The sequence below is a fragment of the Morone saxatilis genome, unplaced genomic scaffold (genome assembly GCF_004916995.1).
Source record: "Morone saxatilis isolate NCDOM2014 unplaced genomic scaffold, NCSU_SB_2.0 Contig18, whole genome shotgun sequence".
NCBI lineage: Eukaryota > Metazoa > Chordata > Actinopteri > Moronidae > Morone > Morone saxatilis.
The window spans coordinates 14964947-14976114 of NW_023339740.1; the positions used below are offsets into that span (position 1 = coordinate 14964947).

An 11168-nucleotide genomic window follows, 5' to 3' on the forward strand; every position below is an offset into this window, starting at 1 on the left:
ATATAATTCTTTATTTTTTTGTTGTGTGCGTTTGGCAAGAATGTTGATGTGTTATTTCACTCACTTTAATAATCAGTCACTTACATTTCATACTTTACAACAGAGGTTTAAGTAAACAAGGGGTTGTTAATAGTTTGAGTGCAAATACAAATCATTTTGTATTATTAGGTCATTGACCAGCCAACTAACATGAATTATTTATATAATAAATGCTCTTTTAAAATGTAATGATAGTGATAGATTAGATAAACATTCATTTAGACTTGAGATAATAAGAAAAGCACAGGTATTACTAATAACTTTAACCATGGCCCCAGTAAGCCATGTCACACCTACAGTTTATAGAAAAGGAACAACACATTAAATTATAAATCAGGAACTGTATAAAAGAAGCCTGTGAAAAGCTTTATAGACTTATATTCAGCTAACGTGAAGGTACAGTATGATGAGTTGTGCATCCACTGCACAGTCAGCTCTGGACTGTCGGCTCACCTGCTGTAAACGGACCTTGTATCAGTGAGGTATATTCAAGCACAAACCTTACTAACTAACTTATCTTAATTGTTTTCTATTCACAACCTAAACATCTGAAACTTGTTGCAGAGCTGTAAAAGGAATATAAAACAGAGAAAGGCTGTATGTTACATTCACTTCAAAGGGGGGAGATAATCATGTGTTACATGCATTGTCACTATATTTGACTTAAATGCTACACTATTTTAAAAATTACATGTCCTAGTGTTTTAAATCTACACTGGAGCCAAACAATGCCACCAGCTGGTCTTCATACTGGGAAATGTTCCTCTTCATGATGTCCATACAGGGTCCCAGCAGACGCTCAAAGGCCTGGATGTCAATTACTAAAAGAAATAGAAGGTAAATTAAGATTATTTGATCTTATAGTGGGCTTTTTTTATAGTATTAAAAAAGGATAAAGGTAAAGAATTGGTGCACAAATCATTTTTCACTGAGAGAAATTTTTACTCATGTAACTGGCAGCCTGGATTTTAAAGGAATTGCTTTTTTTGTCATTAGGGTCCACTACAAACTCTCAAAGCAGAGAGGGTGTGTTTCAATATATAAACCTTTGTTTTAGAGGTTGTGATGTTAAACATGACATTTAAAGCAAAAGTAGTCAAAACTTCCCTCTTCAATTGCATTTTTATGTCTTTCTAATACTGGGTAGGACCTCTTCTTGAATGTGTGGAAACATTTAGGAATTTTGGTCTTTTCCCTCAATTTGGAGACACACACTCCAACATTAATCACAGTGTTGCGTGATAGACAGTCAGCTATTTCATAAAGTCAAAGAGAAGGAGCTAATATTCTAGTTCAGCCAGCGTGAGACTGTCTAAAAGTGGATGTTTTGGTCTTTTGACCTCGTGTGAAACACCCACAGGATGAGCTGGCTGTAGGAGCATCTGATAAAACAGTAACTGTCTGTGTACATTATGAGTTACTGTGTCTGCTCTGTTGGTCTAATCCCCTCCTACACTCCACCAGCCAGTGTCTTTCACTGAAAACGAGGTGCAGAAATCTAAAATAACTTTGCCCTTACTCCACTAGTGTCTTTAACTTACCTAAACATTTGGTTTCTCCCACAGCATAAACTGAGGCAGCGCGTGGTTTGTTGGTGACCAGTGCCAGCTCTCCAAAGTACTGCCCTCTAGAGCAACGAGCCACCTCAACCTCTGTGTTATCCTGCTGCCCCGCCTTCGTCTGTAACGGACACAAAGAACCTTTTTAGTACATTAAGATTACACATTACCAGACTGGAATATTATATCTACCTATTGGGGAAAAACTAGCTATCAGCTTTAGTTATAACATTGGACTCTGGACTTACTTTGCTTTTTATCATTATCTTCACCTCTCCTGATTCCACAATGTAGAAACAATCAGCCTCCTCCCCCTGAAAGCACAAAACACTGCATTTAATAAGTCTAACCTGAGTCATACAAAGGCAGCAAAATGTCCACAACACTGTACCTGCGTTATTAAGCGCTCTCCATCTTTGAACACTCGGGCCCCCAAAACATCTACAATCTTCATTCTCTCAGAGGGCTTGTGAAAAGAAATGAAGCACGGTGACACAACAAATACGGCGACTAAACATCCACCTATTCTTTGATTATTTTGTGTTTCTAATACAAACCTCCAGAGACTTCAGGAGAGGAACACACTCAATGAAGGCCTCGTACATTCTCCTCTTCTTCGCATTATTTCTAACAATCAGTCTGTGAAATGTGGCTCGATCCTGAAACGAAAACGACATAGTTTATGTGTTTCAATTCTACTTTTACTTTTAGTTCAGCTGTCAGGATGGACTCACCAGGCCCCACAGGGCGCCTTCCTGTGTGGCAACGATTGTGGCAGCTCGCGGCGTGTTGTACATGAGAGCCAGCTCACCAAAACTACCCTTGTTGTCATACTTTCCCACACACACACTCACTCCGTCCTTCTCCACAAAAATATCATACACGCCCCTGGAAATGATAAGAGTAGAATTCATTATATGACTGACACGCTGTCGTCGAGTTCAAACAAAACAATGTGTCATCTGTCGCTCACTTCTCTATGACGTAGAAGTTGTCTCCATCGTCTCCTTGGTCTATGATGTGTTCCTGAGTTTTGACCAACACCTCGAACATGCCGTCCAAGACCTCGGAAAACTGCTCCTGGAGGACAAAGTAAGTTTATTTGTAACAAAGTGCTTTACATAAAACAGAAAAAGGCTTTAAGACGAGATATAATGGAAACACAAGGCCATATAAAAATACACATCACAAGGTTTTAATAGAGAGTTCAGTAAAATAGAAGACAAAAATAAGTGGAATAAAAACAGAATAAACAGGATAATAAATGTTATGGCGCAGCTACAGTGACATGTAACATATTTAATTTAATAAAAGTGCAAACAGAAAAGTCTTCAGCCTCCATTTAAAACAACTGACAGCTGGAGTGGACCTCGAGTTTCCAAGAGCTCTCTATGTTTAAGTGTGAGAAAAACAGTATTTTAAAGTCTTTTTGACACATCCACTGTAAAGATATCTGAGAACTGTAGTGATGAGTTCCAGCTGTCTGATTTTATTAATACTTTTATACATTAGGTGTCTGTGTGTGTGTGTGTCTAAAAGCTAATGTTCATATTCAAAAGAACAGCCACTTCTTTCCCTCCTGTAGAAGCTGATTGGTGCAGCTGTACCTGCTCCAGTGTTTTAAACAGTAAAATGTGTCTGCAGGCGTCCTGAAGTCTGCGACGCTGCTCGTCTGTTTTGGGGTAAACGACCCGAGGCTCTGCGTCGTCGTCCTCGTCATCATCGGGGTTGTACGCCTCTGCACAAACTGCAGCAACACATTTTAAAATACCGGGCTGTGGTCAACATGTATTAATATTCATTACACATATTGTTCCAGTTACTGACCTGAAACCCTGCGGTTGTATTTACTGGTGGTGGACTCTGCAGAGAGAGAAGTGAATGTGTTAGAATAGATTTCACAAGTCTATTAAAGCAAAAGGAAGTCACGTATGTGTGTGTGTGTGTGTGATGTTTCTTCTAATCGCTACAATTTTCTCTCTTGAATTTTTATACACACGGTGAATGTTTGTGTTAATGAGTGTTATTTTGTATCATGTGATGAGTTACAGGTGGAACTGTTTGTCTCAGACCAGCACACAGTCTGTTCTTGCTCACATGGTCTTGTAGGTCAAAACTTTGCATCCATAAAACATTTTTTGGGAGTTTGTAAATTTCATTCTGTGGACAATTTCTCAGTTTCCTTTGAGTGATGTTGACACTGAAGCTTTGGGGTTTGAAACATTTACAAAATGGCACAGCTTTCATAACAAAATAAGGTAATAACACTCACTGACAGTGTCTTCCTCCTCCTCCTCCTCTTCCTCTTCTTCTTCTTCTTCTTCTTCTTCTTCGTCCTTGTTAGGTTTATCTGACTTTGTTTCAAAGGTCACTCCTTTCCGTGCAGGTTTGGCACTGCGTTTCTTGGCTTTCGGATCATTTCTGTGGCCCTCCAGAATTCGTGTAAAATGCTGCACGGCAAACTCGACCAAGTCTGGCGGCCTGCGGCGAAGCACCTCCACTGTGTATCCCTGCAGCAGCTCTTTCAAACCAGCCGGTATCTCAACAGCAGTCATCATAGGAGTTCAGAGGTCACAGGGCTGGAGCTTGAGAGTTCACAAGTAAACCACAAAACCAAATCTAAATGTCAAATAGTTTCAGATTTGAAATATGAAATCTCAGCATCAGCTTGTTCCACAGATTTAATAATCAAAGTTCTGCCCAGACCGTCATCACAGGAGCGACCTGACTCCTCCTCCTCTCGTCCCACTGCCTCCAACATCCAGCAGCTCATTGATTTCTTTATTTGGCACAGCCTGTCGGAAAGTATTGACCAGGACTTTTCACAGCAGATGTAATTAAAGGCTGTCCGATGGATTACGCCTCAGAACTTGATGATTTGGCAAAGCAGCAACAACACAGAGACAGAGCAGTGGACAGTGGCTGGTGTTAGACAGCTGCAGAAACAGACACCATGAGACAGACTGAACTGTATCTAACACACAGAAAGTAACTGAGTAAAGTTAAGTAAGTGAAATGGTACAGCTGTAAGCCGATAGGAAGCATTTATGTGATGGAAAACATGAAGCTGAGCATGAAATTCAACCTTATGGGAGAGATGTTGTTGGAAAAATGTCAACATGCCCCGTTCACAAGACTCATTACAGGAAATCCTGCAGCTGCTGGAGACAATGAGGCAAATCAACATCATACATTTAGTCTTTCCTACTATGAAGTCCTCTCTGGAGGTCTCAGGTTTTTTTAGTAAAAGTATTCTGGTAACAAATCCCATATACATTTCTATATGACGCTCTAAAATGTTATATTTTTATTATTACTAAGACATTACATTTCTTTAAGCTCTTAAACTTGTATTTTTATTTTAGTATTTATTTTCTTTTACTTATTTGCTTTTATATAAATTCTAATTACTCCGTTTATTCTTATTATCCTTTGTTGCAGTTATTAAATAATGGACAGTCAAGGTTTCTATGTTTTATGACAGGATTGCATTTCACTGTGATTGTACCTTATATGATCACGTGACAAATTGATTGATTGATATTTGTATATTGTAAAATACTCCACAAATAAAAAGAGAATTCAGAAAAGACTAGACTAATATGTAAATATGGAATCTGTTTTTATTTTATTTCTATGTTGACATTCACATACTGTTCAATCAATCTCATTATGACTACCTTCATCATTTCACATTTAAACAAACAGAAAAGTGTAGTTAGTATCGGTGACCACACAGGAAGCAGCAGACAGTTTGAAAGGTGTGTATTGCTGAGAGACTGAACACACACAGTACAACAAAATGCACCTTTTCCCTGATATGTACACCTGCTCGCAGATAACAAAAGGTAAGGCACGACATGTTCAGTTCACTCCTCGTCTTCTATAAAAAATAACAGAAACAGAAAAACAAGTAAAACAAAAAGGAGTGAGAACATTCGACTGTCTGTGTGTGTGTATACTGGCACAAGTGCAGAGTCATCACAATGTCTCAGCTCTGATCCCTCAGCAGGTCTGAATGATCCACGTGCTCTACAGTACCACAGGGTTTTAAACAGTATCAAGTACATTATTGGAAAATTGCTAAAAGTAAAATCTCTTGGTATTGTTTGATTCACTGTGTGTGTTCGTACTGCTAATAACTCAGTTGGGTTCAAGAGTTCTGTTCCTGGGATTCACATTGGAGGCGACGCTCAGCCTTCATCACAGGTCTGGTGCTAACCAGTTCAGGAACTTCATTGCACACTCAAATCCTAAGAAGCAGGCCTGAAAAAAAAAAAAAAGAGACGCAAAGACACAATGGTTCAGTTTGTGTGTAACAGTGATGGAGTTAGTACAATCTTTACAACACACCACAGCATAGATAAATAAAGAATTACTGTGCTCATATTTTGTGCTTACGTCTTGTTATTGTACAAAGTATTTTTAATGAACCCATATTATGAATTAGCTTTGGGTTCTCTCTCTCTCTCTGATTAATTTACTTTGGTCAATTAAATGTAAGATAGCAGTAAAAATGTAAGATAGCAGTAAAAATGTCTTCCATTAGTTTGTTTTGTTTGAACAGTCCAAAACCCAAAGATATTCACCTTACTATCACATGTGACAAAACAATGAGTTTTCGCTTAAAAACTGACCTGTACGATTAATTTTCTGTCATTGGACTAATTTATTGATCAATTTATTATTTTAGCTGTACTATCCACAACCAAATATACGGGGAAAAATGCACCAGTAATACTTGGTATCATCCTATCAGCTGATATTGTTGATTACAGTTGGCTGAATGTACGATACAAAATCATCTAACAAGCACTTCATTGTAATAAGATTTTGATTTCTTTAGAATCACCACGTATGAGTGCAAAAATACAGATACTGTACAGCAGCTGTAACACACTGACTTACACGTTCACTGGATTGGAAGCTGAAAACTTACTTTAATTTTAATAAAAAGGAGAAACAGATTTTGGTGTTTTAAAGGTTTTAAAATCAGAGCTCAAAATCTACTTTTTCCTTCAGTGTCCCAAAACTGTCCCAAATTCTACATTTAACTGTCCCAAAGTTAACAACAATCGTCCCATTCTACATAATGAATATAGCTGAATAACTTTGTTTCAGTAACTCGCATCACTTCACTGCCTCACTCTGGTCCGTCGAGGAAGTTCTACCAGGTTATGTTTGACGTAAAGTTTAAATCTACAAAGAGAGGGAGAAGCTCAAACAAACTATTTACATATTTACACAGATGACAACACACTAATCCAGAGATCCGGAGAGAAAGAGTGAGAGATCAAACGAGCTCCACAGGCCACATCTACTGACTCTGAGCAATTATTATATATTACAATACAGAATTACAATATATCTGAACGTATCGCTCTCCTTTACCCTAATGGTCTGAATAAGTTGCTAAATTTGTCGTCAGTCTGATTAGTTGTCAGTGCCTTGTTAGAAATAAAGTTGCTATGAGGCTCTCCTGTGATTTAAGTGTGCGTGACGTAGCGCCGCACTCATGCAGGTGCCACCTAACAATTAAAATAATATCTATATAATAATATATATTGCATGACATGTAAACATGGTCATTTCATTTTACATTAACAGAAACTCTGTCTTTGTGTCCCAGGTGGTATTTTTATTGTCCCCGGGACAACAGGACAAATCAAAGTGCTGTATACGGTGTGTTAGTGAATCAATTTATAAGTTGGTTTTGTTTTTGGTCTTAATCCTTAACATGTAAATCTTACATTAAAACACTCATTACACTCACTACAGGTCGGTGTAATGATTGGACTACATCTGATCTGTAGCTAGGTGACACTGATGTCATTCTTCCAGTCACTACCATATACAGCTGCTACTAATGACAAAACTAAGTGTTACTGAACTGAAGAATACGTGAAGTGCACTTACTGCGTTTGCAGGGAAAGCTCTCAGCATGACAGCATTGAAGCCCTTGTACAGCGAGCCCATGCCCTCCTCCCTGACCAGCTCCCGCAGAACGTCCCGGAAACCATTGGGATACTTTCCTTCAGGAGCTGAGAGAGAGAGACACATTTTTAAATAACAACCTGCTTGTAAAAGAAAATGTAAACAGAAGACATTTTATAGAAGTAGTCAAGTAGTCTTAGAGGTGTTTCGAAGCTCATATAAGAGGCTTCGTTAGTTCTCCTAACTGGGGCGGACACCATTTAACCATTAACTCCAGCTTCCACTAACCAGTACTTTGAGATATCACACTACCTCTTCATAGACTGAACACTGAACTTTACTGGCTCTTTCAGCATCCTAACACCTCTTTATTTACACATAGAAAAAACCAACATACAGAAACATTAAGTAACAGAATTAGGAAAAGGTCTCTGTCCAACAAGTAATGCAGACTGAACCACTACCTGTAACGGTGGACGTGCAACAAGCAACAAGCCGTGGAAAAAAAGACCTCTCTGAACTGGGTGCAAGACTTGATAAGACCCTCATACTCAAACAGCAACTAGTGGAACCTAAAACCAAACCTGTTTGGAAACGAGACTTGAGCACGTCGGCTGGAATCGCAACAGCCCAGTTAAAGATCCCCGCCATCCCCCCGGCAAACAGCACGCTGGGAACGCTGAGCTCATTATGGCTGCAGGGAAAAGACAACAGGTTCACCTGCTCAGAGGCTGTTTGTTTTTTAACAATATGACAGTAGATACTGTAAAGAAAGAGGAGATATTCACCTTTTTCCTGCTGGTGTCAGGACGTTCTTCAACCACTCGTAGGACGTGAAGTACATCCCACTGGCTGGAACATCTGAGTTACAAAACATGAAATACAGTTACTTGTAAATGATCGATAAATAAACGGATACATGTGAAAGAAGAGATGCAACAAAGGCACTGATTTTAAATATATATATGCAGGATGTAAATGTTTTATAGAGGCAGGAAGGGCATTCCAAGTGTTCGTTAGATCTCAGGAATACACACAATGTGCTTCAGTGAATGTAATCAGGGCATGTTTAAGAGATTAAGTCTTTTTCCATAAACTGTTCTCATTATTTCGTCTACTCGTTGTTAAAGTTGTGCCTCCTGCTCGAGGTTTTAGGTCCTATCGGAGTAAAGAAAGCACCTCTCATGAGAGTCAGAGCGGTGCCTTTGTAGATTCCTCTGATCCCCGACTGTCTGTACAGCTGCTTGACACAGTCCATGGGTCCCGCATACTTCACCTCTCCTGACGATGCCTGGATCTGCACACACACACACACATTATTTCAGATAACTCCAGAATCTGAAGCAATAAAAGATCAGTGACAGGAGGCAGTCTGATAGAACTACAATAAACCTCCTGTATATCTGTACAAAGACATGACCTCTGACCTGTAGGAGGCATTTGATGCGCTCTCCAGGAGCCATGATGGCCGTCGTGAACACACCAGACAACATCCCAGCGGCGAACAGCTGTGGATACCTGCAGGAGACCACAAGACGCACTTACATGTTATTCCCCACAGTGGAAGCGAAGAGCGCCACCTACAGAGCAGTCACCTACGTGAGGATATCATCAGGGGTCTTCTGCTGCAGCTTCTTGCCCAGTCCGAATCCAAAGAAACAGACGGCAAACATGGGCGTGACTCCAATGATGGGTGCCGCCATGCCTCTGTAGAGTCCTTTCACACCCTGTGAGGGAGGAAGAGGACACATTTTAGGTATTATAATAATTTATAATTCTTACATTCTAATATATCCCAGAGATTGCGTCAGCGTGCATCCTCACCTCTTTGGCTAAGGTCTTTTTGAAGCAGTCGATGGTTCCAGCGTACAGGAGGCGCTCTCCGGGTTTGGGTTTGGGCTGAGTCTGTAAACGCACCTGAGAAGAAGAAGAGGAGTCAAACACCACAGTGGCGACAGTTTGCATCATAAAGAAAAGGCTTTCAGAGTTTGATGTGGAGGAACTTGAAGCGGGCTGCACAGAGACCTGACCTCTGACCTCTGACCTCTGACTACAAGACAGTGAATAAGTCAAATATTCAGAGTCAGTATTGGAAACACGACTCCAGACGCTCCGTGTGCACAGGAAACGACTTTATATAGTGATAATAAAGGTTTAAATAACTGCATGAACATATTTATAACTACCTCAAACACATATCTGGCCTCTCTGAAGTGGAATTATTGTTATTGATTAGCTGCCGTCTACACAAACACCCACACATCTGCACTAAGAGAACACTGGGCCATCGATTGATCCGTCTTGCTCTATTCAAACGTATTGAACTAACAGGAGGTGCGTTCAGGTGAGCTCTGCAGGAGGCCCTAACACCAGCAGGGAGCTGAGACATAGGACACACTGAATGTGGGTCAAAGGTAAGCAGCAGCCTGATTCTCATGAGGAACAAATATCTGCCATATGTTTGTCTCTCTGCAGGGTTACACTCCTGTTTCCGACCGGAGTGCAGCGACAGACACACAGACAGAGGACTCATTACTTTAATGGTGTCGAGTGGATGTCCGGCGAAGACGAGGCAGACTCCTCCAAAACCTCCGGCGAAGAAGTTCTTCATCGGACTGATCGGCTGCTGTTTAGACATTTTCGCTTTCCGCTCTGCTGGAAGAAAACACAAACAAACGTGCAAATAAACAAATAAACAAACAAACAAACCGAGTCCTGAGCACAGACGCAGCAGTGATGTTGTACCTGGTGTCCGGTGGCTCTGCAGAAGGTGTTTGTGTGTTTGTGTGCTGCTGTCACTGCTGGACCTTTCACCCACTTTCTACCCGGACCGCTATCACTGCCGCACAGCGAAACTCCGGTGGGTCTCTGTTTGTTGTCCGGGTGGAAACGTTCAACTTCAGCTTGGAACTCGAATAAATGAAGTTTAATGAGACAAAAATAAATGCAAACAATCCATAAACGCTCAAGCCTTTTATTGTTGTTATATTGTGTATTTAATGATGTGCTAATGTGATATTTAAATTAAAATGTATTCATGTTTATTCCCAAGAAAAAGGGGAATTCTCTATGTAAAAAATAAATTCCATATATATATATATCTTTTTATTTGTAACCATTGTACATCAATTGGTGTATATTTAGATTGAGAAGAAGCACGCTTGTAACACTGTTATATAATTTAAATGAACATTACAGTCAATAATCTATTACATACAGATAAAATAAAGATACTAAAGACACTACATATACACATACTATATCTATGGCACTATACTGTATAGTTAAACAGGAAATCATAATATCTGGTCTTTATCAAGCTTGTGCAGGTTGTGTCTGTAAATCTCACCTGCATGCTACTATCAGTCAGTGCCAGTGTTGGGCTGGTTACTCATAAAATGTAATATATTACTCGTTACTCTTTTAAAAAGTAAGTGTATTACTTTACTTATTACTCCATCCTAACAGTAATTAGTTACACTAATAGTTTTATTACTTTTCTTCTACTCCCCGCAAAACTGGTATTATAGATTGGTAATTGTGTCCCCCCCCAAAAAAAAAAATCAGACGTACGACGATTAAAATCCAGTTTTGTTTGTTAAAATTAAAGTAATGGATTATTTCCATCTGCTGAAT

The 11168-nt window shown here is 39.7% G+C and overlaps 2 protein-coding genes across 5 annotated transcripts; both read right to left on the reverse strand.

Annotated features, from left to right (window-relative positions):
* Window positions 1-52: 52 nt before the first annotated feature.
* On the reverse strand, window positions 53-5054 carry prkar2ab (protein kinase, cAMP-dependent, regulatory, type II, alpha, B). 2 transcript variants are annotated; one of them, XM_035661420.1, is made up of 11 exons: window positions 4305-5054; window positions 3871-4183; window positions 3426-3461; window positions 3206-3345; window positions 2572-2678; window positions 2333-2486; window positions 2156-2257; window positions 1990-2064; window positions 1847-1912; window positions 1581-1719; window positions 53-860 (listed from the first exon to the last, which is right to left on the reverse strand). In XM_035661420.1, exons 2-11 carry the CDS (start codon window positions 4154-4156, stop codon window positions 736-738), a joined length of 1230 nt encoding a protein of 409 aa, XP_035517313.1. In that variant the 5' UTR covers window positions 4157-4183; window positions 4305-5054; the 3' UTR covers window positions 53-735. The 2 variants fall into 2 exon arrangements, with proteins under 2 accessions (XP_035517313.1, XP_035517312.1); XM_035661419.1 differs by having other exon boundaries at window positions 55-860; window positions 3871-5054.
* Window positions 5055-5203: 149 nt separating this feature from the next.
* Window positions 5204-10409, reverse strand: slc25a20 (solute carrier family 25 member 20). 3 transcript variants are annotated; one of them, XR_004796724.1, is made up of 11 exons: window positions 10278-10409; window positions 10069-10187; window positions 9357-9449; window positions 9132-9259; window positions 8960-9050; window positions 8712-8829; window positions 8321-8393; window positions 8117-8226; window positions 7515-7639; window positions 5732-5864; window positions 5204-5481 (listed from the first exon to the last, which is right to left on the reverse strand). XR_004796724.1 is itself a non-coding variant. In XM_035661433.1 (10 exons), exons 2-10 carry the CDS (start codon window positions 10168-10170, stop codon window positions 5802-5804), a joined length of 903 nt encoding a protein of 300 aa, XP_035517326.1. In that variant the 5' UTR covers window positions 10171-10187; window positions 10278-10409; the 3' UTR covers window positions 5204-5801. The 3 variants fall into 3 exon arrangements, 2 of the variants coding, with proteins under 2 accessions (XP_035517326.1, XP_035517327.1); XM_035661433.1 differs by having other exon boundaries at window positions 5204-5864; XM_035661434.1 differs by having other exon boundaries at window positions 5204-5864; window positions 10069-10184; window positions 10278-10408.
* Window positions 10410-11168: the final 759 nt, after the last annotated feature.

Excerpts from the sequence above, each read along its gene's own strand:
- prkar2ab (XM_035661420.1), bottom strand. The coding sequence starts at position 4,156 with ATGATGACTGCTGTTGAGATACCGGCTGGTTTGAAAGAGCTGCTGCAG. Across the intron at positions 3,346-3,425 it reads ATACAACCGCAGGGTTTCAG|TTTGTGCAGAGGCGTACAAC; the intron begins GTCAGTAACTGG and ends GTGTTGCTGCAG. Across the intron at positions 861-1,580 it reads GGGAGAAACCAAATGTTTAG|TAATTGACATCCAGGCCTTT; the intron begins GTAAGTTAAAGA and ends TATTTCTTTTAG.
- slc25a20 (XM_035661433.1), bottom strand. The coding sequence starts at position 10,170 with ATGTCTAAACAGCAGCCGATCAGTCCGATGAAGAACTTCTTCGCCGGA. Across the intron at positions 9,051-9,131 it reads ACCCCTGATGATATCCTCAC|GTATCCACAGCTGTTCGCCG; the intron begins GTAGGTGACTGC and ends GGTCTCCTGCAG. Across the intron at positions 8,227-8,320 it reads CTGACACCAGCAGGAAAAAG|CCATAATGAGCTCAGCGTTC; the intron begins GTGAATATCTCC and ends TTTTCCCTGCAG.